The sequence below is a fragment of the Eubalaena glacialis genome, chromosome 14 (genome assembly GCF_028564815.1).
Source record: "Eubalaena glacialis isolate mEubGla1 chromosome 14, mEubGla1.1.hap2.+ XY, whole genome shotgun sequence".
NCBI lineage: Eukaryota > Metazoa > Chordata > Mammalia > Artiodactyla > Balaenidae > Eubalaena > Eubalaena glacialis.
In genome coordinates, this window is record NC_083729.1 from 81985422 (window position 1) to 82013050 (window position 27629).

The 27629-nt window shown below is 40.2% G+C and overlaps 1 protein-coding gene across 1 annotated transcript in view; it reads left to right on the top strand.

The window, feature by feature from the left end:
• Window positions 1-4773: 4773 nt before the first annotated feature.
• The window catches only part of CKAP2L (cytoskeleton associated protein 2 like), a 28187-nt gene continuing 5331 nt past the window's right edge, over window positions 4774-27629 (top strand). Inside the window, exons 1-6 of the mRNA XM_061211207.1 lie at window positions 4774-4821; window positions 6737-6803; window positions 8288-8339; window positions 14713-15959; window positions 18161-18368; window positions 23878-24033. Coding sequence (XP_061067190.1) covers window positions 4791-4821; window positions 6737-6803; window positions 8288-8339; window positions 14713-15959; window positions 18161-18368; window positions 23878-24033 — 1761 coding nt within the window. The 5' untranslated portion in view covers window positions 4774-4790. The remainder of the gene's footprint in view (window positions 4822-6736; window positions 6804-8287; window positions 8340-14712; window positions 15960-18160; window positions 18369-23877; window positions 24034-27629) is intronic.

The following is a 27629-nucleotide window of genomic DNA, read 5'->3' on the forward strand; positions in this document are numbered from 1 at the left end:
CAGTTTCCTGCTACTGGAGAGTGGGTGAGCGGTGGTGTCTTAATCAGTATTTTTGGTGGAAATATGGAGTTCTAGGATGAAATATAATGAGTACCATTTTAGACACGTAATTTGAGCTACTGGCAGGACACCCAGGTGCAGATGTACAATGGGCAGATGATGATGTGTCTGGAACTCAAGAGAAGTTAGAACTAGATACAGACTTGGAAGATATCAGCAGGTTTTTTGTAGGTAAAATCCTAAAAATGACATCAGAGAGAGAAGAGAAGAATATGATGAACACTTTTGGTTGTCCACCCAATAACCATTGCCCCATCTTCCTTACTGACAGAACCCTGACTTCATTCAGAAGGAAATATGTCTTGAATTAGCTTAGACCAACTGGACTCAAAGAATGAGTCCAATTGGTCTGAGCCAATCATGGTCATTCTGTCCTCCCATGACTAAGTCACATTGAGTTAGTCCTGTCTAATGAGATGTCTGCTGGGGGCAATTTCTGGGAAAGATTTTCTACTCTGATAAAAGAGCCATGTAGAAGAAAGTCTTTTTTTTCTTCCTTCCTTCCTGCATGAGACATGTTCTATGAGGATGTAGAGCTTGGAACTGTGCTAACCAACTTGCGCTTGGGAAGACACAGCCACACGCTGAGGATGGCAGAATGGAAGGAGAAAAAGAATCAGCATCTCTGATGACGTTGTTGCACTAAGAATCTACTTACTGCCAGACTTTAAGACCACAAGAAACATTATTGCGATTTTATTTTTTTTATTTTTGGCTGCGTCGGGTCTTCGTTGCTGCGCGCAGGCTTTCTCTAGTTGTGGCGAGCGGGGGCTACTCTTCGTTATGGTGCGCGGGCTTCTCACTGCAGTGCCTTCTCTTGTTGCAGAGCACAGGCTCTAGGCATGCGGGCTTCAGTAGTTGTGGCGCACAGGCTTAGTTGCTCCAGGGCATGTGGGATCTTCCTGGACCAGGGCTCGAACCCGTGTCCCCTGCACTGGCAGGCAGATTCTTGACCACTGCACCACCAGGGAAGTCCCATTATTGTGATTTTAAATCATTTATATTTGGTTTGCTATTACTTACAGCCAAACTCAGCCTATTTGAGCACCACAGAATACAGACACAGACACAGATACAGAGCACTACAGAAAAACAGAGAGAAAAGGAAAAAACCTGTTCTCTTATTTCACACTGTTCTTTCTAGTTGCCATTACTTTCCTAGGGTTTCTGTACCCCAAGTCTGGCTAGAGTAAGACTAGGTATCAATATTTTAAGAAATAGAGAAATACAAAACACCAAGCAAGCAATACCAATTCAAGAAATCTTAAAAAGCATAATAGCTGCTCAGTCTTTAATAGTAAAATATTGAATCATTCTAGAAATGGCCTCAAATATTATTCTAACAGGATCAGCTATGCATATCCTCTACTCCCTACTCCCCAGCTGCCTAAACAGTGAGAAGGTCACCATGATGAGCTTCAACAATCCTAGCACTGAACTTGTTGGAGTCTATTTCTTTAATACGGTCTTATACATCAGTCTCCAAATTGATGAGAGTAGAGCCACATCACCTGTAAGTCCAAGGTATAGAAGGAAAAGGGAAAGGATATTTCCCTAACCCTCCCCCCAATTAAATCATCCCTCTGATGCTTACATATACCTACACTTGAACTTTTGGGGGATGATGGAAATAGTTGGGATAACAATAAGTACTGTGTTGGATGTAAAATATGCTTGTGTATCTATACCTATTCCTTGACTGTGTGGTGGTTTCATGACCATATACATTTGTCAAAATTGTCCTCTTGAGTCTTGGCCAATGTTGGCTTGTCAATATCTCTCATAAAACTTGTTACCCAGAAATGAGTATACTATTCAGGATATGGCCAGCCCAGCACAGCTTAGAGTGGGACCTTGTCCCTCCAATTTCAGACACCATGCTGTTTTTAGAAAGTGACATTAGCTTTTTGAAAGCAAGTGACATTGTTGATTCATATAGGGTTTGTAGGCAACAAAGACCTATAGGTTCTCATCCTAAATTCAAAACTTTAAATATATCCCTATTCAATTTTAATCTTTATTTGGCCCCAGATCTTTCTAGATTGTTCCAGATTCTGATTTTTTTTTTATACACTGACTCTTCCTCTTAGTTTTGTGACATCTGTAATTTGGTGAGCATGTTTTCATTTTGTACACAGTATATCATAGAGTATAAAAAATAGGTTACAAACATTTTTGCAAGAGTGCCTGAACTACAGTGACCAAGGGGAGAGTAGTATGAGCTGAAGCTGTAGAAGTAGGCAAAGGCTAGGCCCTGCAGGAGTTGTAGGACTTTAGCCTCAGAGCAATGGGAAGCCATTCAAGCCACAAGATGGATACTTTGCTAGATGAGTTGAGAATTGTTAAACCTATTTAGCTTTTTTTCCATATTTTGTGTCCTACAAAATAGTTCTTCAAATATCCAAAGAATTTAGAAAAGGGTGCAGAGTCAGCCCATGTTGCTCTAGAGAACAAGGACCAATGAGCAAGAGGCTTATTTGAGTTCTTTTTTTTTCTTTAATTTTCATAATAATCAGCGTTGTCTAAAAACAGGACAGGTGAAGCAGCTCCCTGACCCAAGCAGTATTCTTGCAAAGATGCAATGCACACATGGGATCTGTAGAATACACTAGCACCGGGTGGACAAGATGACTTCTCAATCTGCAATCCATTCGATCACTAAGATTCTATAAAGACCAAGAGAACTCCTTTCACTTTTCTGAAACTGTACATGAGCCACTTTCTTACTCATTAACCAAAAATGTTCTTGCCCAGCTGCTAGATTTAACCATTAGGCAAGGATTCATGGCACTAGACAAAGAGTCCAAGTTTTTCACTTAAATAATTATCAGTTGTCCTATTTTAAACATATTTGTATACTACTAATGTGTCAAAATATATAAATCCAGAAACCCCAGCATGGCTCTCTCCTGAACACCCTGTTTGGAAACAAAGAGGAGAGCTGTCCCAATGGCTTCATGCCCAGCTGAGCACCCAAATGGTGAAGCAAACCTGGCAAAAATGGGCCCAGACACAGCTCCACCTCTCTATCCACCACCTCTCTGGCACCTAGGGAAGTGGAACCCTAACACACAGAGTGCCAAAAGCATTTCCCAAACCTCTTCATGAAACTGCAGAATAGCCAAAAAGGGGAAATTTTTGAAAGAAAAAGTTTTAGGACAGAAATAAAAGGAATGAGGTGTGTCTAGGGACTCAGGAGGACTGGACCTGCCCCCATTGTCCCTTCCTTGGTTAGGCATACACCCAGCTGATAAGGTCTAATCAAAAATACACATCAAAAAGGAGCCATCCTGAAAACAGTATGGCAGTTCCTCAAAAAATTAAAAATAGAGTTACTGTATAATCCAATAATACCACTTCAAGTTATATACCCAAAGAATTGAAGGCAGAGGCTCAAACAGATAATTGTACACTCATGTTCAAAGCAACATTATTCACCATAGCCAAAAGATAGAAGTAACCCAAATGTCTGTGACAGATGAATGCATGAACAAAATGTAGTATATACATAAAATGGAATATTATTCAGCCTTAGAAAGGAAGGAAACTCTGTCATATGCTACAGCATGGATGAACCTTGAGGACTTAATGCTAAGTGAAATAAGTCAGTCACAAAAAGACAAATACTGTATGATTCCTCTTAAATGAGGTTCCCAGAGCAGTCAAAATCATAGACAGAAAGTAGAATGGTGGTTGCCAGGGCCTGGGGGGAGAAGGCAACGGGGAGTTAGTGTTTAATGGGTATAGAGTTTCTGTTTAGGATGAGAAAGCTCAGGAGACAGATAATGGTGTTGACCTGAAATAGACTGCCAGATAGTTTCCCAGCAGAGATGGGTTTATTCAGGATCAGCAGAGAATTGCAATTTGGGATCTGCAACCATGACGAGCCACATTCAAGTCAAGGGAAGGAAAATGCTTTTACAGAGGGGGAAACGGAAGTTGGGAGAGCTGTAATTAACAAAGAGTCCCTAGCTTTTCATTGGCAAGTCCTTGCCAGGAAGGAGGAGTCTTTCTTCTTATGACTGGGCTCCCTGTGGTCGCAGAATATGAGAACTCCCCCTTCTGATCTCCCTACTCTATTTGAGGTAGCTGTTTATTGATTTTTTACAGTGGTGATGATTGTACAGCATTGTAAATGTACATAATGACACTGAACTGTACACTTAAAAATGGCTTAAATGGTAAACTTTGTTTTGTATATCTTACCACAGTGAAAAACATAAAAGGAGCCACCCTGCAGTACTAAAAACTAAGATCCTTTAGCTTCAGAGACCCATAACAAGTGGAGATGTACACTCATGTGGAGCCGCCAAATTCATCATTTTGGTTTTATCTTATTTTTATGTGAACCTTAGCATCTAAGGGGGCTGGGGAGGCGTTGTCTATGGGGCCCGGGTGCTCCTCCATCGCTCATCCCCGCAGCCTTCAGTGTAAGTGACAGCACAACAGCCCAGAAGCCGCATCCTTAAAAGTGGGGCTTAACCTCCCACTCAACCACCCGCCCTCAATACCAACTGCCCGCTCACTGTACGTTTTCCAATCAAAGGGCCCCCTGGGTGATCTGACGGGCAGAGCCAACCACAACGCGTCTATTTCCTTTTGTCCCGCCCTCCCCTGCTTCCGACTGGCGGCTTTCAAACCCACGGGAGCCAATGAGAGTGGGCGCATGCGTGACGCGCCGGCCTTGACTCCAGGCGCGGCCTTTGAAGAAGAACTGTAGCTGGGGAGTCATGGTGCTGTCGGGGCCCTCCGCCGCCGCGGGTGAGTATGACTTCGAGCCGCTGTGTCTTACGGGCGGGGACGAAGGGAGACCCCCGAGTGAGTCCTTTAGGCGGAAGTGGCCGGTCCGCTCGCCTGCCTGCCTCTGCCTCCCCGTTGGCGTTTCCGGTCCTGGGGGCGCTGACCCGAGCCCAGGCCCTAGGCTCCGGTGAGAAGCCGGGGCCGGGGATCGGGGAGGGTGTGCGCGGGGCCATGTGCCTCCCAGGCATCTTCCCAGTGACTCCCGCAGCAGCTCTGCAAAAAGCTGTCATTGTCACCTCGTTTGGATAAAGAACCTGAGTCCCCTTGCCCGGGGCGGCACAGTCAGTAGGAAGCCAAGCGCTCCTGCGGCCCATATTTGGCTCCAGGCGGAGCCCGGGTGTGGCCCTCGGGGCAGCGGCGGCCGCCCGAGCTGTGACAGCTGTCAAGGAGGGTCTCACCCCGACGCGGAGCTCATCTCCTCGCAAGCCCGCGCGCCCTGGTGGAAGCTGATGGGTTAAATGTGCGCGGAGGCTGAGGGTCCCGGGCTCCCTGATCTCTTAGATGTGCCTGGAGCCCTTTGCTGACTTTCAGCATACTCCTGCTCAGGTGCCTGCCACCTGCTCCAAAATGCGTACAGTGTTCTGGTTTCGGTAATAATGCATGTTGACTCTCTCCCAGGGCCCGGGCACTGTTCTAGGCACTTGACACAGCAGCCCTTCAAGATGGGCATTTCTGCCCCATTTTATAGGCTCAGCAGCAGCAAGGTTTGGTAACTTGCTAGAAGTCACAGAGCTGGGATTCCAGCCCCATCTCTCAGCCTCCAACAGTCCTCTTGACACAGCTGTCTCCTAGGGATGCATCAGAGCCAGATATCAAAACACAGGGCATAAATACACTACCACGTGGAAAATAGATAGCTCCTGCTCTGCGATGGCCTAGTTGGGTGGGATGGGGGGGCCGGTCCAAGAGGGAGGGGATGTGTGTATGCGAATGGCTGATTCACTTGGCTCTGCGGCAGCAGCTAACACAACATTGTAAGGCAATTATACTCCAAAAACGAAAAACAAAAAAACCCCAAAAAACACAGGGCAACTCAGTTTAAATGAGGTTGGGTTGTTTTGCACCCCTATAGCTTTTTTTTTTTTTTTTTTTTAACCATTACTGAATTTTCTCCTTTTCCAACCACCCACTCCGCTCACTCAGTCTCTGCCTCTGGAATCCCGTAGTTCTTTCTTTGACCCTATTCTATGGCACCTAGATTTTGCCTTATATTGTAATTATTACTGTGTTTATTTTATCTCCACTACTAGATTGAAACTTCTTGAAGATGGAAATACTGACTTTTCATTCCCTCACAGATGCCTTGCTTAGAAAGTCACCATATGGATAGATGTTTGCCATGAACCCCCTAACCTGGCCTATTTTGTCCTTAGTACCAAAGGAAACCGTGTAAAGGTTTGGGGGCAAAAATCCTCATTCCTGTTAGAAGGGATTAATAAAACAAGGCCCGGGCTTGCCAGCTTAGGTGGGCCAGTAACAGAATTTCTTCATGCAAAGCTTGATGTGTTGGAGCTGAGAACAGTGGCTGTGAGCAAGGGCTTTGGGTTTGGATAAACCTGGTTTCAAATCCTGGCTTAGCCACATGTTATCTGGGTAACTTTGGGCATATCATTTATTCTCTTTAAATTTCGGACTGTAAAATACCTCATAGGATTGTTGTGCAGATTAAAGGCAGTAACACAAGTGTGAAGAACTTCGTACGTGGCATATAAATGATATTGTCGATGTTGATGTTAACTTGGAGGCACATTTGTAGGGCTAAGGACTTTATAGCTTTATGGTCCAAAGCCAAAATCATTGCAGAAAGGTGTCATCTTTTAGAATATAAATGAACTGGTTAGACTCTCACGCGTTTGTTTGCTCGCCTGTTTTGCAGAAGAGCGGCAGAGAAAGCTCCAGGAGTACCTAGCAGCCAAGGGAAAACTGAAGTGCCAAAACACCAAGTGAGTTTGTCTCCCGCGGTTATGCAAGTTCCGTTGCCCTGGTTGCTAATAGCAACTTAAAGCCTTTTCAAAACATAGCCCTTTTGTTTGCAGTCTACTCAGACTTGCTTGGGATCCTATGATTTTTCAAAAAGGGCATTTCCAGTCCAGGCATGACAAAAATGTTGGCAAAGATTTAAGCATTACTACTGTGACAGTCTCCAAAGGCGGGAGAGGAGGGTCTACAATATCACCGGCAATGCTGCAAGCTTTTCCTCTCCCTGCTGCGTTTCCTGGGAGAGTGATTCTCGGTGAAGGCAGTGTTTGGCCAAGGAGTTGAATGATCCTGGTTCTGGTGCTTCTGTCTAAAGCAGGAGAGCCGGTTCAATCCATCCTCCATAAGCTGCACACCCACATCCTCCAGCCTGACAGGGCTCTTTGGTCTTCCTCTTAGCACTTCCTCTTGAGGTGAACAGAACATGACTGCTTCACTTTGATCTTCTGTCAACATCTTGTCATCTAAATGGTGTTATCTCACTTGCCTTAGCATTGATATGTTTTTCTACCCAACATGTTGCTAAATTTTTATGTGAAAATCAATTTTTACAAAGTTAGCTCTCACCCTTTGTTTTAGTTTCTTGTTACTTTGGGTTTTTACTCGGCTCTATTTCCTTGATTAAATAAACCTAATTCACGTAGTCAACATATATTTATTTAATACCTATAATGTATCAGTCACTCTTGCTTCTGAAGGTATGCGGTCCCTGCCTTCCCAGGACTTACATCCAAGATGGGAGAAACAAGCATCAAGTCATGATCGAAGACTCTGTTAGTCTGGCAGTTTATGATCTGTGAAGATTGAGTCTAAATTCTCTGCTTTTCTCTTTTTTTTGCATTTTCTCTCTCACTAGCTAGGTTTCATATGTGCCTCAGTATTTTTTATTTATATCACTTTCCCCACCTGAAAATTCACTATTTGAAGATACTTAAAAAACAAGCAAGTTTTTTTCTTAATTATAATTGATTTAATATAAATGAATTTACAAAACAGAAACAGATTCACAGACATAGAAAACAAGCAAGCTTTTTAAAGAAGCATTTAATTATCTTATTTGGCATTGAATCTCTAGTGCCCGGCACATTGCAGTGTTCCCGGAATGATGTTGCAATGAGTAAGACTATGCAGATATGAAGAAAACACGTATTTTATTAATACTGTTAGAATGTTATGTTTATGCATAGGACATCTATGAAAGGATCACAGAAAAAAATGGGCAACAGTGGTTGTGGTCACTGAGGAGTAGAATAATAAGACTAAGGAAGGGATGATAAGGAGACTTTCTATCAATCATAATTTTTGAATTTTTTTTTACCATATATGGAAATTCTAATGATTTAAAATTCTAACCGTAAAAATTTTTAATCACTGTACTGTTAGTCACTGTACTTCCCAAGCCTTGCTGATTCTTCTGTACCAAGAATTAATCTTATTTCATCTTTTATAGGCCTTATCTAAAAGCCAAGAATAATTGCCCGAAGCCTCCAGCTTCTAAATCGGTAAGTAGAAATTAGTCTTTTAAAAAATATCCGTTTTGGATGATTAGCAATAAAAATAATAAACATGTTAACAACCTAAAGAACATGTTTTGCAAAGGTATTTACATAAATATAAGAACAGTTTGGTTTAGTAAGCAATAGTATCATTTTTTGAAAAGTACAACATACTATAGTTCAGTTTATTAACCAAAAAAAATCTTTAAGTGCACTTTGGTCCTCTTAACGTTTATTGAATACTTACTATGTGTCTGGCACTTTTCTGACTTGCATTAAGTCCTTGAGTCCTTACAACCTTATGAGGTAGGACTATTAGTAGCCCATTTTACAGATGAGAAAACTGAGTCACAGAAGGGTTAAGTTCCCAAGGTCACATAGTTATTAATCTCTTAATAGGTTGATAGGCTGATAGCCCATGGTCTTAACTACTTTGGTATGCTGCCATGAAGTTAAATAGCTCAGTAGTCATTAAAAGAGAACATCTGTGTTGGATCTTCCAAGCTACTTAACAAGCCTATGCTTCCCAATCAGTTCGGCTCAGCTAGACTGTGGATGGAATGATAAAAAGATCCTAACATACTTAAGGTTTAAATGGGAGAAATTATCCTCCTGCAAATGGCACAAATTCTTTACCTGCAATAAAATAATCAATAAAAATCCCAACTTTAATTTTTAAAGCCATAGTTTTATCTAAGTTCAAAAGTGTAATTGAAATAATGTTGCCCAAAGTGTGACATTGGTGCCAATTTTCATAAGTTTTAATGATTCGGTCATTAAATGCACACAGACACACACACATATACATATATACCTATATGCATAGGCATGTATATATCATCTATAGACTATATATGTTATGTGTACACGTGACATAGACACTGGAGGATAGAAAATGCATAGAAAGCAAAAGTGGTGCATGATGATGTGAACAGTTGAGAATTACTGGGCTAGACTTTTTTTTTATATATAGATTTATTTATCTTTTATTTATTTATTTTTGGCTGCATTGGGCCTTCACTGCTGCACTGGCTTTCTCTAGTTGCGGAGAATGGGGGTTACCCTTCGTTGTAGTGCGCGGGCTTCTCGTTGAGGTGGCTTCTCTTGTTGCAGAGCACGGGCTCTAGGCGCGCAGGCTTCAGTAGTTGTGGCGTGTGGGCTCAGCAGTTGTGGCTCACAGGCTCTAGAGCACAGGCTCAGTAGTTGTGGCGCACGGACTTAGTTGCTCTGCGGCATGTGGCATCTTCCCGGACCAGGGAACGAACCCGTGTCCCCTGCATTGGCAGGTGAATTCTTCACCACTGCGCCACCAGGGAAGCCCCTGGGTTAGACTTCTGCTTTAGGAAGATTGAACTGGTATAGCATGCAAGGCTTAAAAACTCTGTTGGAAGGGGCCCTCATTAAGAGCTCCCAGAAGGTTTGCTCGAAGCTGACAATACTGATTTCAGTAAATCATCTCTTAAATGAGGTGATACCTACCCTTTACGGTAGGTATCACAGTAGTGAAGATAAAAATGAAGTGGGGAAGGCAATTATGGAACTTGGGAGAAACTCAACGTACTAGGCAAATAACTCATCATTACAATTGTATAACGCTTCACAATTTATAAAACATTTTTTATATATAACCATAAGAGTTAACATTTGAGTACTTATTATTATCCAGATACTGGATGAGACACTTTACATACAATATCTCAATTAATATTCAAAACAATGCTATAAGCAGGGAGGTCATATGATTTAATGTCCAGAGACCTTTGAGAGTAAAAGGAAGTGCTATTAATATGTTGGGCCAACAGGCATAAATCAAAACTATCTTGAAAAAACCAGGACTTTATAGCACCTTCCCTAGTTTATAGATATCATTATTATTATTATTATTATTATTATTCCCATTTTACAAATGAGAGGACTGAGGCTCAAGGAGACTGGCCACATTTATACAGCCAATAAGGGTCAGACTCAGGACCTGAACAAAGCTTTTCTGGCGTACTCTTAGTGTACTGTTACCATGCCTCACTATTTGAAATTAACAGCCCTCACCATAACTGTTTCAGGTTTCATTCTGGCACACAAAGAAACACACAAAAGAAGTTTTTCATTTTCTTTTCCTATCAGGAGTTTTAACATATTTGAAAAGATTCCTTGGAGCCATCCTCTTAGATTTATTGAGAAACAGTAATGTATAATAGTTAAGAAACTGCCTTGGTCCAAATCCTGACTCTTTTGTTTTCTAGCTCAGGGACCTTGGGCAAGTTACTTAACTTCATCTGTGAGATGGGAATAATAGGAGGTTTCTCATAGAGTTGTTTGAAAGGATTGAGTTAATGCAGATTGAAGTACATTTAGAAGTGTCTGCATATTGGGATATATGTTCCTCTGGAGGTGCATAAAGCATCTCCAGCAGGTACACATTTTAACAGAACCAATTTCCACATCCTCAACTTCTGTATGTGCTTTTGCCCAAAATTGATTTGTCGTCGAATGTACTTCAGTTTCTCCTTTCCCACCTTCCTTGACACTGTCATCCTTCTTCCACTTTTCAGTTCTTTCTCTGCTTGTTTTGCCCTGGGATGGAAATATGTACCTCCAAAGTACAAAATCAAGGGACAATTTGAAATAATGGTGGTGATGTTCAGAAAGCCTTTTGCAGTTCAAGCAGCTTCCAGTTCTTTGCATTCAACATTGTCATGTGGAAGAACATTAAAAATAATTTTTTGCTGAGAGATCACTGTATGATTTTTAGCATATGCCTCTGGATGAGTTCAAAGAATTGACTGTAATTGCTGTAACAAAACATCTTCTATTCCCATCTACCTGATAATGTGAACAAATTTTCTGTGTTTTTATTTAAAAAGCCAAAGGAATAAAACTGATGAAGACCTCTGTCTCATTCTAGCAATAAATAATATAATGTCTTCCAGTAAATACATGAACTAATTGTGGGGGGAAGCTCCAGCCAACTCATTAAGAGACACTTCCATTTCTTTATGAAAAAGTATTTTACTCTTTATGTTTAATAATTATTGATCAAAATTGGTAACATTTATCTTCTTTTGCTGAATTATTTATAGTTATGGTAAATACAGATTAAGGTAAATTTATAGACATGTATTTGTTGAGAAGTATGATAGGGTAATGGATTATAAACTTCCAAGCACAAATATCTGGTATAAAAATTTTGTGGTGAACTGGAATGAAAACAGACCAGGAGAAAAAAGAAAGGTACTATATTTTCAGTTGTTAAAGAAGAGTGTGTTTGTATAGTTTCTAAATGGATTATAGTGGGTATCAAATTTCATTTCATCTTGAAATGTCAATATTGACAGTGTGCCTGAAATTACATATTTGCAGCTATTTAAACTAACAATGAAAAAATGTTAGCTATTAACTTTTAAAAGTATAGGAAGGTACAGAGTTTGTCAAAATTATTTTGGGAGTATATGAACAAAAATGCTTGAAAACCACCAATCAGATGAGCTCTACAATCCCTCCCAGCCCTATTTAGCCCTATTCAGCCCTATTCAGCCCTATTCAGCCCTCATGTCTTCGTATCATAATTTTCTGTTAGCACTCCTCAGGGGCATGTGTCATCTTCTCTCATCTTTGTATCCCCTTGCAGTCTAGCACAGTGCCTAGTATAGATGCAGTAAATCTCTCCTGATTTAAACCCTGGTCATATCCTTTGTGAATTTTCTCCCTTCTCTGGCTTCATATGTACAAAATGAAGTGACCAAATTCAGTTTGTGTCACTTGTTCCTTCTTGTACATTCTGTCTTTGTTTTTTTGTTTTTTTTTTTTTATCAGATCTATCTGACGTGAGTTGTCTGAGGCCAGGAGTCAGAGACTGAAGTTCTATCCCCAACCCTGCCTCTTAACACTCTGCCTGACCTTGGGCAGCTCACGTTCCCCCTCAGATGAAGGGGCTCAATTTAATGATCTCCAAAATCCCTTCCAGCTCGAGTGGTGTGTATTTGCCTATTGATTGCAGGCTATTCTGCTAGCCTAATGACTCTTCTAAGCCTAGTTTTTCTCTCAATGAAGTGCTTGAAACTAACTGCATGACCAGTTCTACCACTTACAGTAAGTTAGCAAGGCCAGGCTGATCTAAAATAAAGATATAAAAACTGTACAAGAGAGAAAATATTTGCAAATCTTATATATGATAAAGATCTAGCACCCAGGATAAATAAAGAACTCTTACAACTCAACAAAAAAGACAGCCCAATTTCTAAATGGACAAAGGATCTGAATAGAAATTTCTCCAAAGAAAGTATACAAATGGGAAATACGGACATGAAAAGATGCTCAACATCAGGGAAATGCAAATAAAAATCACAGTGAGATACCACTTCACACCCACTAGGATGGTTATAATCAAAAAGACATAATATTTGTTGGGGAGGATATGGAGAAATTAGAACCCTTATGCATTACTGGTGGGAATGTAAAATGGTGCAGTCACTTTGGAAAATAGTTTGACAGTTCCTCAGAAGTTAATCATAGAGCTACCATATGACCCGGGAATTCCACTCCTAGATATATACCCAAGAGAGTTGAAAACAGATACACACACAAACACACAAAACTTATAGCAAATATTCATAGCAACATTATTCATAATAGCCAGAAGGTGGAAATGACCCAGATGTCCATCAATTGAATAGATAACCAAAATGTGATATAGCCATAAAATGGAATATTTATTCAGCCATAAAAAGTAGTGAAGTGCCTGTGTGGGGACAAGGAATATATGGGAACTCTCTGTACTTCCACTCAATTTTGCTTTGAACTAAAACTGCTCTAAAAATAAAGTTTATTATTTAAAAAATAGAGTAATGAAGTGCTGATACATGCCACAACACGGGTGAATCTCAAAAACATTATGCTAAGTGGAAGAAGCCAGATTCGAAAGGCCACATATTACATGATTCCATTTATATGAAATGTCCAAAATAGGCAAATTTATAGAGACAGAAAATAGATTACTGGTTGCCCAGATCTGTGGGGAGGAGGAAATGGGGAGTGACTTCTAACAAATGTGGGATTTCTTTTCTGCAGTGATGAAAATGTTCTGGAATTAGGGGCGATGGTTGTACAGTCTTGTGAATATACTAAAACCCACTGAATTGTACGCTTTAAAATGGTGAATGGGGTGCAAATTATATCTCGATTTTTTTTTTTAATATACAAAAAAGAACAAGTAAGGAATAGCACATAATTGGAAAGCTTATACCAACATCCCTGCCTCTTCAGTAAGCAGTAATGAGCAATAATGGGAGAGCCGAGGTTGATGTAAATGTTGGGGCTCAAGGAATAACCCAGCTGTCGCCGCATGAGCACATCATCTATCTCTCTGCCTCCCACTCCCAGTGCCCCCTATAGCACCCATGAGCAACAGCGCACACGCCCAGGCCATCCTAGGGCGGCCATCTCTTCGCCCTTAAGGCCGAGTGGTTCTAGTTACAGACGTCCTTTACACGTTCACAAAGCTTACATAGTAATTATTCATCATATTATCAAACCAAAAATAGAGAACGGTAACTCTAGCACTGCCATATCTTTCCCTGGATAGTCTACAAATCTCTGCCAAATTCTCCTTTCTGAGTAACTGCGTTCAATGCGGATGCTCCAGAATCCACAGTGGCCTGTCCCTATTATTTACCATATTAATTCTAAACACCCCTCCCTAGTTTTAAAAGTTCTCTGCAACCTAGTCCTACCTTTCTTATCCAAAATTAAATCACATGACTGAAATATTTACTTGTTAATAATGTACAATCTAACCTTAAAACCCTTTCCTGACTTCACAAATATGACTGACTTTCTGCTGAGATGTTAGGTACTTATTCAGAACTGTTCCAAAGTATCTCAGGCCTCCCAGCATCTACCACATATCCATACCACTGATCTCCAGGATGAGACAAAGTTTCTTGAGTGACACTCTGACCTTTACAAAGGCAGTGTTGTTTTAAGAAAATTAGTGTAGCAATACAAAGTACTAGGAGGAACTTGGGAGGCACCCTAACATAAGTTTATTATGTATGTATCTTTCCAGAGTCCCTAGAAGGACACTTCCTTTGGATATAATGGGCATTCAGCAAGTGCTTGTTTGATGGAGCCAAATTTATTTTTTTAAACAGCAATTTTTATGTGTTCACTGCATCTCTACTGAATTCTATCAAGCTAAAAGATTCTAATATATTTCTAATAGGAACTCCAGTTATAAAAATCATCTATTAGTGAGTCTTTTTTTCCTCAGGATTCAATTTTCTTAAGTGAAATTATAAACAAAATTGCTAGTTTTTTTTATTTTAAAAACAATGGACTGTTGTTATGAGTTTACTTTTTTTTATATCTTTCTCTGTCTTTTTAGACTATTAGACCTAAAAAGGATGTTACCAACCATGTTGCTTTGCCTGTCAAAGCTACAAGACCCATCAGCATTAAACTTCAGTCCAGACCTGCCAGTATCACAGGGTCCCAGAGGCCAAAGTTGGAGCCACCAAAACTTCTGGGCAAAAAAAGGCTCACTTCAGAATGTGTTTCTTCTAACCCAAACTGTAAGCCTTCTGGAAGTAGTCAACAACAGCATGAATTTGGATCATCCACTACTGGAAAACTGTCAAGAAAAACCATGGGGTCACTTAATATACAGGAATTGAAAACTACAAAGCAGCAGGTAACACAACAAGGAACTGCTAAATGTACAGACTCTGTGGACAATACCCATGTTGAAAATGAATCCTTGGGTAGCTGTCTAAAAGAGATGAATAAAGAGAACTTGCCCCAAATCTTACCAGACTCTGAGAGAAAGCCAAATCCTGAATTAGGCACCGTAAGTAAGCCAAAAACTAATCAAACCAAGAGCAGTATGGCTCCTACTAAAGAAGTCTTGGGCAAAAGGTCAGTGAATAGTGCTGTTCTGAAAGAGAGAGTTAATAAACAATTTGTTGAAGAAACACAAATCAGGATTCCACCAGAGAAGTCTCAGCAACTCTCTAGAGGAACAGATCTTGCAAGACCAGGGGGAAAACCCCCAAAAACAGTTTCCTCTCACTTTGTCCAGACACTTAACAGGACTCAAGCATCAAAGAAAATAGTGGTTAAGGACATAAAGAATATAAAGGTTAATAGGGGTAAGTATGAAAGACCAAGTGAAACTAAGTTACAGTCATGCACTGTTACTGAACAGAAAGTAAAACATAGCAAACCCAGCACATACCCCAAAGTGCTTCAAAGAGGGTGTAACAACAGACATCCAAACACAAAGCAAGATCATATACCCACGCAAGCTTGTTGTAGACGTCGGACATCATATGTACTGCAAAAATCAAAAGCCATAAGCCAAAGGCCTAATTTGACAGTTGGCAGCTTTAACTCAGTCATTCCAAGCACCCCTAGCATAAGAGCAAATGGAGCCAAAGGGAATAAATGCAACAACAGCTGTCAACAAAAAGCACAGACTTTGGACTCCAAGTTGAAAAGGGCTCTTCCCCAGAACTGTTTTCTAAACAAGACAGCTCCCAGAACTCAAGCTGGTGGCACAACCATAAATGGAAGAGGACTCCCAAATGGGACCCAAACTAATCCAAATAAGAAGACCACAGCAGAGGATCGAAGGTACTTTATTTTAATTCCAAAATTTTGCAAATTAAGATGACTAGGCAAATTGACCATCAGGAGTGCGAAAGTCAGGAGATGGGTCATAAATAATGGCTCCTGAGTAATTTTTAGCTATAAATCTGAAAAAAAGACAAAGCAAATATGAAGACTTGATAGAGCTGGGTGGTACATACATGTGTTCAAATTGTTCTCTGTAATTTTCTATATGCTTGAAATAATTTTTTAAAAAAGAAATTGAAACAGAATAGTTGAATAAGAAGTAGAGGTTGCAGAGGTAGACCATTCATGCAAGAAGTGCCCTGCAGGGACTGAACAGCAACAGAAGAGGCAGGGTAGGAGGAGCCAGAGTAGTGAACTTACACCGCTAGGAAGTGTGGAAATGGTAGTCCCTTGTCAAGCCAACTAGTGTGAAATCTGAAAAGTTATCAGAGAAAAAGGAGCAGGAAACTTCTATGAGTCTGAGCAGGCCAAGTTTTGGAAAGTACGCTAAGGCAGAGAGAAGTAATCAGTTCACATACAGAGTTCAGATGTTAGAAGTCAGGATCTCAGGCTGCTGGGAGTTAACATTGACATGTGTGATGCGTGAAACTGAGCCAAAGGATTTCATACACTTTCTGCACAGGACCAGACATATTCTCATGATGTGGTGAACCTCCCAGGAGAAGCACCTCTGTACACCTGATTGGAGTAGAAAATAAGGAGATTCCTGGCAAGGGCAAAAGGAACATGTAAAATTAGATGGTAGCTAAAAGGTATAGCAGAGTGAAGTGAGGGCAGGATTTATTCTCTGAATACAGCTCTGAGCACCACTGACAAGCTCTCTGCCCTCCTGAAGAGACAGAAAATAAACAACTTAATTCAGGGTGATGCGATTGAGAGAGGGAGGCTGGGATGACTTTAGATAGAAGGGTCAGGGAAGGTACTTTCAGCAGTGACATCTGGGCTGGGAAAAGGGCAGTGACAGGAAGAAGGACGAGTCTTCTGAGCAAAAAGAAAACTGAATGCAAAGACCTTGAGCTGGTGAATGAGGAGGTCAGGGTCCCTACCCTGGAGCTTGCAGTGTAGACCAGATAACAGACAATGGATCCTAAGACAGATTACAGTTGGGCCAAGTTTGGTGACAAAAAAAAGGAGGAGTCTGTGGCGAAGGATAGATCACTCTCTGATTCCTCGAGTGTTCCTTTAGCACCTACACTGGGAGATACAGTGGTGAGCACACAGTCGTAGTCTACTATTATGGAACGTTTTTTCTGGTGTATAGAAATAATACTAGAATAATAAAGCCAGGTCCTAGGAATACGTTAGCTTTAGAAAAGGCAAGTTCCCTCTTCATTTATGATTAGAAGCAAGGCTAAGGAGGTAAGAAGAATGCCGGGAACATAGGGGAAACACATGCCAGATGACTCAGCTTCTATCATGAAGCCAGTGAAGGGAAAGGGGGAGCACTTAGGGCTAATATAAGCACTGTATGGACTGTGCTCAGAAATCAAGGGAGAAACAAGAGAGTTAATAGTTACTGATTTTCTCGGGGGCTTCGCTGGTGGCGCAGTGGTTAAGCATCCGCCTGCCAATGCAGGGGACACGGGTTCAAGCCCTGGTCTGGGAAGATCCCACATGCCGTGGAGCAACTAAGCCCGTGTGCCACAACTACTGAGCCTGCGCGTCCGGAGCCTGTGCTCCGCAACAAGAGAGGCCGCAATAGTGAGAGGCCCGCGCACCTCGATGAAGAGTGGCCCCCGCTTGCCGCAACTAGAGAAAGCCCTCACACAGAAACGAAGACCCAACACAGTCAAAAATAAATTAATTAATTTAAAAAAAAAAAAAAAAAAGAAATGGAGTGCTGAGTTAGTGATCTCAGAGATGGAGGGATGTCTTAGGATAGCAATTGTCAGGAGTAGCATACAGGTAAAATACAAATTTTCAGAGAAAAATATTGAAGAATAATCAGGAAATTAAGGAGTTTGAAGATGGAGATGCTAGCCACCTGTTGTAATCCGACCAATCCGTCTGGCATCTGCCTTCTGAAGGGTGGGGGCAACCACTGCTTCCAATACCAATTAGTAAATTATTTTTAAAACATTCTCCTGACTTTCCAGTTGAAGGTGTTCAGTGATAATCTATGCATGTCATACTTTAGAAGCTTAACCATGTACCAGAAAAAACCCCTAAAACCATCCCCCTCTTTAATTGTATAACAGGAAACAATTGGAAGAATGGCAGAAATCTAAGGGGAGGATCTATAAACGGCCTCCTATGGAACTTAAAACAAAAAGAAAAATAATAGAGGAAATGAATATTTCATTCTGGAAGAGTATGGAAAAAGAAGAGGAAGAAAAGAAAGCACAACTTGAACTATCCAGTAAAATTAACAACACTCTGACAGAATGTCTGCAGCTCATTGAACGGGTGAGTGTGAACAATAAGCTCCCAAAGCTTTGCTGAATCTTAGAGTTTTTTAAACATTTTTGTTAAATATAGTGTAGGGGAGATAACCTCTGTCTAAGCAGAAATTTAGCTCCTCCTTTTAATAGAGAGGAAGGATAGTAATAATAATAAACATGTACTTAAATAATGACTCTTGTATGCCAGGTACTGTTCTAAGCACTTTACTTATATTATTTCATACAATTACATAATGACTATTACTATATTCACTTTACAAATGAAGCTGAGGCACAGAGAAGTTGGGAAATTAACCCAAGTAGTCTGGCTCCAGAGGGATCCAAAAGGAACTCTGCCTTCTTCATGTATTGAGGTCCAAAGAGTAAACATTTGACATTTAGATATGAAGCTAAAGTCAAAAGGCAAGGCCTCACGTAGAATTAGATTATCCTAAAGACTCTAGGTAGCTATGAATGGCATCTAAATTGTGTCTTGGATTTTGCAGATAAGGATAAAGTAAATGGTAAGCAAAGGGTATGATCCTTAGGATATTCCTTGAAGGAAAAATATATTAATAAAAAATAACTGGATAGGCTTCTATACTAAGGTCCTTGCCTGAAGCAAACTCAGTTCTGTCGTTTGACTGGTAGTATTGTACATCAGCAAAAAAGGGAAACCTTCAAATTAGGTCTACTCTGGGCAGTTTTTTCATTAGATTCAGTTAAACGTTAACTACTTCTCTTTTGTGGAATTAAACTTCAGTTCTTGTTTGTTCTTTCTCTTGTTTTCATTGCATTAAAAAAATACCTGAATACATTTTTATTATTAAAAGCATTTCAAATAATACAGGTAAATTACTCCCAGCACTTGCGCAGGCGCACACGCAGACACACAAGGTACACATCCCAGGCTTCTCCCTGGAGGTGACCACTATTGCCCATTATCCTTCCAGACAATTTTCATGCATTTACTTAACAGTATAGGTATGTAGAGAAATGAAGTATATGGTTTTGTGAGTTGCAGTTATTTCAGATTTTTATGTGTGTTCTTTGGTTGTCTTTTCTTGTGTTTTCCTAGTATCAGTATTATGCTGGCTTTGTCAAATGAGTTGGGTATTTTCCTTTTTTCCTGTACCCTGAAAATATTTTATTTGCAATTGAGATTCATTAGAATTATTTTGTTCTTTGAAGGTTTGGTAAGAACTTACCTGTAAAATCATCTGGACTTTGGGGGATAATTTTCTATTTTTTCAGTTTTTTCCATGGTCATTGGTCTATTTAGGTTTTGTATTTCTTGAGCCAATTTTAGTAATTCTGTGCCTTTTATTTAAATCAGACTTGCTAAAGATTTCTCTATTCATCTTTTTAAAAGGCCATCTTTTGGGTTTTATTTTTTTCTCTTGCATCAGTGTCTGCATCTATTTTTATGTTTATTTTTCTTTTTCTAGCTTTTTTAGTTGAAAGCTTAGAGCATTTATGTCAGTCTTTCTTATTTTATTAAAAATATTTTTAGTGCTATCAATTTGCCTCTGAATTTAGCTTTGGTCATATCCTTCATGTTTGACTAGGTAATGTTTTGTATCAGTTAGAGTCAAGTCAGAAAAACAGAAACACAAGGTATCTCAACAGAAAGAATGTAATATGAAGGTTGTTTTCACAGTGTCTTATGTGAGTTTCCTTGAAGCAGACCCTAAGAGGGGAATTTGTGTGAAAGTAATTTATTAGGAAGAGGCTCCAAGGGACAACTGGGAGGGGAGTTGGGGATGTGGGACCAGGAGGGGAAAGAGGGCAAGCAGGGTTGTGGTATCAAGCAAAGTTCATGGAGGATAACTGTGGCACACTCCCGCATGGGAGCTCTGGAGACAGTGCAAGTCACACCTCTCAGAGTTGTGGGGCAAGGGAACTGCAACATTAGTAATTCCATGATCATTGATTAATGGCTGCCCCTGGGGGGTCAAAAATGCCCAGGCATTTCTGACTCTGTGGACACATACAAAGAGGTACAGATGCTGGCTGTTGGACTTGAAAGTACTTTGTGAGCCTGTGTGCACAAAAATGATAAAGGAATCATCAAAGGGGATATGGGTGCGACACACAGGACTGACAGCAAAAATGAATCTCAGGTAACAGTGGCAATAACTTTAGGAAGCAGCTAGCGCCCACTGGGTCTAGGGGAACAAAGAGAGGTTGGGGATATCAGAACCTAGCAGCGAGGAGAGACAAACCCTGGTGGAAGTGAGACTCCAACTCTAAGGAGGGCATACTACTAGCAATGCTGGTGCCACCAGAGCTGGAGGAGGGGCCCTGCAGGGCTGGGATTCAGACCTTGAGAAAACGATGCTAGCTACCCGGTTGGTGCTTTTGCCTCTGAAGGAGCACAGTGAGGCAGAGTCTGTGAATGCCAGGGAAAAAAGGTAGAGGCTAGAACCAACTGCTGCTGCCAGAGTGAAGGACCATTGCTGGGGTGATGAAAGCAAATGGGAAAGAGGCAGTCCCCTCCCTTCTCCAGCCCTGCAACCTCCCTCTAGTGCCCCATACTGGCCGAGCCCATCAGAGAACTGCTGTCAAAACAGAAAGTGATTTACAGAATTCCAGCACATTTACAGAATTCTGCACAACAAAGCAGAGGATAAAAGGGGTTTAGAGCTAAGAGATCATAGCCTAATAACTGACATGTTCTCGTTTTCGTTTCTAGTTTGAGATTTCCGTTTTGAGTTCTTCTTTAATCCAAAAGTTATCTTAGAAGAGTATCTTTTAACTCCCAGATATGTAGTTGGTTTTGTTGGTGTTGGGTTTTTTGGGGTTCTTTTTTTGTTTTTTCTGGCTGTCAATTTTTAATTATACTGCACTGTGGTTGGTGAACGTTGAAATTTTCTTTCTGGTCTTAATGTCTGATCAGTCTTGGTGAATGTTCCAAAAGTGTTTGAAAAGGATACGTATTCTCTGTTGAACAGAAAATTCTACATGGGTATCCATCGCTCTCTGAAAGAAATATGCCAGAGTCCCTCACTGGCACTGTGATTTGTGATTGATAATTTCATTTTGTATTTCTGTCAACGTTTACTTTCTTATTTTCGAAGTTATGTCGTTAGGTACTAAAGATTCATGACTTGCTTTGATTTTTCTTTTGTCTGATATTAATCTTGCCACACCTGCTTTGTTGTTCTTACAATTTGTCTAGTAAATTTTTTTCTATCCCTTTATTTTTAAAGGTATGTCTCATGAATACATACGTTTAATTTCTCTAACCAAATCTGGAACTCCCTGCTTTTAAAAAGTGCATTTAGCCCATATACATCTATTGTAATAATTGCGTATATGTTTAACTTTATCTCTGCCGTTTTATTTTGTAATTCAATTTACATGAATTATTTTTTGGTTTATTTTCCCTCATCTCTTTATCCAGTTTTCTTTATTTCATAAAGAAAGCATATAAATTGAAATCACAAAAGAAAGTGGTAAGTGTGAGTTCAAACATGGTATGCAAGTTATATATTCTTCTCGTGGTTACTTTTGTTTCAAGTCTTCCACTTGAATTCTAAAGTTTGTTCACTAGTAACTTTATGTTTTTGAATGGTAAACTTTCTGAGTTGTTATGCTTGTAAAAATGTCATTATTTCACCCTCTTGCTGGATTCATAGTTTGGCTGGGGGAAATCTCTAAATTCACATGGTCTTCTCTGGAAAATTTGAAGTTACTCTTTCATTTTCTTTCTTACATCTGGAATTATTGATTTATTAAAGTCTCATGTCAATCTAATTCTCATTCCTGTATAGGTAATCCCTTTTTTCCCCTTTCTGGAAGGATTTAAGATTTTCCTTTTATCCTTTTTTTTTTTAATTGGCCGTACCATGCAGCTTGCAGGCCCTTAGTTCCCTGACCAGGGATCGAACCCATGCCCCCTGCAGTGGAAGCATGGAGTCCTAACCACTGGACCACCAGGGAATTCCCTCCTTGGTTTTCTAAGTATGGGTCTTTTTTCATCCATCTTGCTTAGCTCTCTGAGGACCTTGCAGTCTGAACACTTGTTTCTTTGTTCAGTCCCTGGGAATTTTCTTCTACAACTGCTTTGAGTGTATGTTCTGCTTTGTTCTTTCTCTACTTTTTCTTCTGGAAATTCTGTTACATGGATATTGGAATTCTTGAGTAATAGATGTATCCTCCAGAACTCTTAACTTTTCTTTTATACTCTTCATTTCTTTGTTCTGTTGCACTGGGTTCTGGAAGAATTCCACAGCCAAATTTTCAGCTCACTGATTTATACTTCAGCAGTGTCCATGCCACCGTTCTGCCTTTCTATTGGTTCTTTTTCATAACATTCATTCTAGTTTTGTGATTTTATGATGGCAATATTCTCTTATCACTCTGAAGATATTGACTACAGGTTTTTTTTTTAACATCTTTATTGGAGTATAATTGCTTTACAGTGGTGTGTTAGTTTCTGCTTTATAACAAAGTGAATCAGCTACACATATGCATATATCCCCATATCTCCTCCCTCTTGCGTCTCCCTCTCCTCCTCCCTATCCCACCCCTCTAGGTGGTCACAAAGCACCGAGCTGATCTCCCTGTGCTATGCGGCTGCTTCCCACTAGCTATCTATTTTACACTTGGTAGTGTATATAAGTCCATGCCACTCTCTCACTTCGTCCCAGCTTACCCTCCCCCTCCCCGTGTCCTCAAGTCCATTCTCTACGTCTGCGTCTTTATTCCTGTCCTGACTACAGTACTCTTAAACTGTATTTCTCTTTGCTCCCTCAACTGTTTGCTCCAGTGTTCATTCTTCTGGTTGTTGAGTTTTATGCCTCTTTCATGTCGTGTTGGTTTTCTCAGACATTAGTGATTCTTGACTGTGAACTTACCCTTGTGTCTTTCCCATCTCAAGAGAAGTAGGAGGTGCTGCTTGGCTGAGCGTGCCAGTGCCTGGGTTTCTGGGCATGGTAGCTCTTCATATTCCTCCTGGCCCACGTCACTGCGCTGCTCTTGGTACAAGGCAGAAGGGGACCAAACCAGCGAAGCCATTTTAAAGTTCCTTTTTGTGGGATTTAACCCTGTTTATATACACCTATGTGGATCCCCAACACACACACATATACACCCATGACCCTTGCATACCTTTGCCATCCTTCATTCTTCTGTTAGAGTCAAGCGGAAATACTGGTCACCATTCAGTGTTCACATTATTATGAATATGTAAGAAATACATGAATGGCTGATTACTCCAGGGTTTGGTTTGGTTTGGTTTTGGTTTTGCATAAAAATGTGGAACATATTTCTTACTTTCAACTATGATAAATATTTTTCTATTTGGTCTCTTAACTTAAAATTTAATGATCAGTGTCAAAATTCATCAAAACATACTATTTAAACGGGTGCATTTTATTATATAAACTACTTCAATAAAATTGAATTTTTTTTTTAAATTCAAAAAAATATTGATCAGACTGATTTCTGCATACCTTCTATGATAAATATTAGGAGAGAATAACAGCAAGACAGTAATAATTACCTCTGGGTATTTTTCTTTTTTCCAGGGTGTACATTCAAATGAAATATTTGCCATTTTGTCCAGTATTCCTGAGGCTGAAAAATTTGCTAAATTCTGGATCTGCAAAGCAAAGTTGTTGGCAAGTAAAGGCACCTTTGATGTTATTGGGCTATATGAAGACGCCATTAGAAATGGGGCCAGAGTAAGTATCTATCTTGAGTGGGTGACTTCTTAAAACTTCTCTTTCATATGAGTTCTCTGTTGTTTGCAAAATGGCAGTTATGTAATGTAATGTTAAAGCTTCTAATTCACTTCATAAAGTTATACGCAAAATATGAAGTACAATTTGTCCTTTATGAACATTTTACTTGAAATATTTATTTTGTAGAATATAGTGTTAATGTAAACCAATAGAATCACTTTCTTGTCAAGCGAATATGTCTCACTTTACACTCATTGTAGAAATAAGCACTTGTGGGGCTTCCCTGGTGGCGCAGTGGTTGAGAATCTGCCTGCTAATGCAGGGGACATGGGTTCGAGCCCTGGTCTGGGAAGATCCCACATGCCGCGGAGCAACTGGGCCCGTGAGCCACAACTACTGAGCCTGCGCGTCTGGAGCCTGTGCTCCGCAACAAGAGAGGCCGCGATATTGAGAGGCCCATGCACCACGATGAAGAGTGGCCCCCGCTTGCCACAACTAGAGAAAGCCCTCGCACAGAAACGAAGACCCAACACAGCCAAAAATAAATTAATTAATTAAAAAAAAAAGAAATAAGCACTTGTGAAAAGTAATAGCATAGAAAATAATAATGTAACGTCAATAGCCAATACTAAGAAAGTCATACCTCACCATAAAGAACCTAAAAATATATTAAACCCAACACATCAATGTCCATAAATCAATAATTCAGGGCTATTTTATGAAGTAACTTTTAATCCTAAAACCTAGTAAAACCACTGTCTATATATAATTTTTTTTTAAATAAATGTATTTGTTTTTATTTTTGGCTGTGTTGGGTCTTCGTTGCTGTACGCGGGCTTTTCCCTAGTTGCGGCGAGCAGGGACTACTCTTCGTTGCGGTGCATGGGCTTCTCATTGCAGTGGCTTCTCTTGTTGTGGAGCACGGGCTCTAGGCGCACGGGCTTCAGTAGTTGTGGCTCGCAGGCTCTAGAGCACAGGCTCTAGAGCGCAGGCTCAGCAGTTGTGGCGCACGGGCTTAGTTGCTCCGCGGCATGTGGGATCTTCCCGGGCCAGGGATCGAACCCGTGTCCCCTGCATTGGCAGGCGGATTCTTAACCACTGCACCACCAGGGAAGCCCTATATATAATTTTTTTTAACAAAGACTGCATTAAATAGTTTCATAACTCTTTTCCCTGTAATACCACTTTCCATGTCATCATATATTCTACCATACCTTTTCCATGATTGTTCAAAATCAGACTTGTACATGGACATAGTTTAAATAAATAATTTGATAAGGTCTGTTCCATAAGGCCTCTGTTTCCCTCCCCTCACATTTCCCACTTCCCAGAGCAAACTGAGTATTTTGTTACCTTGATAGTTTCAGATAACATGCTTATATTACTATTTCTTGATTTTTTTTCTCTTTAGACATGATTTGTAGACATCCAACTATACAGGATGAGGATCTAACCTTCTTTCTCACACACACCCACACAGATCCCCAACACACACACATAGACACCCCTATCACCCCTGCAGACTTTTACTGTCCTCCATATTTCCATTAGAATCATATGGAAATTCTGGTCACTATTCAGTGTTTACATTGTTATGACTATGTGAGAAATATGCATTGAGCCATGTGGTATACACTATGATTACTTTGCCTTTCAAGTATGGTTTTCTAATTTTCCTGAAATTATTTTCTTGTTTTCCCTTTGCTTAGTTTTCTGAGTATTTATTATATAATTCTCAAACTCTTCTATAATTATCTAAATTTCTCCATACTTTCAAAACATTATTCTATTGATTTCTTTTTCTCAGAGACTTTTCTCCCAGACCCTTCTTGATCTGTTCCAGGCTCGACAGGTTGTTCTTTACCCCTGTCTTTATTGGCTGTCATTCTGGGATCTCCTTTCACCAGAACCCTCAGATTCCCATTTCTTCCTGCATTGCCTGATTCTTCTCCAATACTTTTCTTCTCTCACCATTTTTTTTTTTTTGGTGGGTAGGGCGTTGTTCTCTACTGTTCATTAAATGCTTTACTCAGATGCCAGTGAAACTGGGCTGTTTCAATATAAGAGGTGGATTTTAAAAAGCTTGTTAAAAACTCTGGACACAGATGAGGCTTTACCATAGGGTTATTTGGCTGAGTCAGTTGACTGAAGAACCCTCAATATCAGTGTCTTCAGGTCTTCCTTCTAAGACTGGTTATATTCTCTGAAGAAGCCTCATCCTGTCTTCTTCCCAGGAACTAGAAACCAGGCTACCAGGTGTTATGGGGGAGGAGAGAGCTGGGTGTCTCAACCTTCAGCGTGGAAACTTTCACTTATCCCTTTTTTCAGTAGGCACTCCCACCCTCAATCTTGCATGATATCCCCCAGAGACTTGGAGGATACATGCCCAGTTTCCTGTTTGGATGAAGGTGGGAGGGGCACAGTCACCAGGCTGCATGGAGTTTAGGGATGCAGGGTGGATTTGGAGGTCTGACCGTATTTATTTATTTACTTGCTTACTTCCCAAGCCACGCAGCTTGCGGGATCTTAGTTCCCCAGCCAGGGATTGAACCAGGGCCCTGGCAGTGAAAGCGCCGAGTCCTAACCACTGGACCGCCAGGGAACTCCCAGGTCTGACTGCTTTTTGACAGATGCTCAAGAGCCCTCCTGATTGTGACCCCTCCATCCATTCCTCAGCCTTTCAGAGGCTCTGGGGTTGAATCAGGTTCTTTCTTAGCCACACTGCCAGCTTAGAATTTGGCTCTTTCAAGTTGGTCAAACTGCTTACCTCTTCCTTCTGCATTCGAGCTTCCAAAATCTTGTTGCTGTTTCTTCTGTTCCCTGTGGTTATTGCCTCCTTTTTAATCCCTTTATTATAATTTCAGTAGAGTTTCAAGAGTGATTAGAAATAAATGTGTAAAAAAAAAATGTGTACTCAATGCATCGTCTTTAGAAGCCTGTGAAAATATAAAATACACCTGATGAGTGTTTTATATAATTAAGACCTTTTGCAATATATTCTGTACATTTATTCCCATTTCTTAAGCTTACAGCATTTTAGATTTTGTAAAAATGTATAGGTAGCTTTGCTTTTATGCTCTGTTGTCAGTTTATATCTGTTATTTACTTGATACAGAGTCCCAGGTCAGGAAAACCAGGCTCCAAATATTATGTTCCTATGAGAACGTACAGTTCATTTATGATGTTCTGCTTCATGGCCTGGTTAACATGCTTTAAAAAGGATGGCTATCTCAGATAATTTTATCAGAAAATTACTTTTCTATAATAGTTTTTTTTATTGTTTTTTATGTTATTTTACCAAGTAAAAGAAGAAAGAAAGGAAAGGCTGGGGGAAAATCCCCAAAATGCTAACTAAAGGTTATATTTAGATGATGGGATTATGGGTGGTTTTCCTTTTCAAATTTGACCTATTGTTCAGTTTTCTGTGATAAGATATATGACTTTTATAATAAAAACAAAAATTCAGTTAAGACAACACTAAAAACATATGCCAAATTTTCTGTACGGCTCGCTTTACGTCTTTGGATCAGAATCTTTATGTGGGAACACATCTTCAATGGGATTATATAAGTCAGTAAGAAAATTGATTTAGAGAA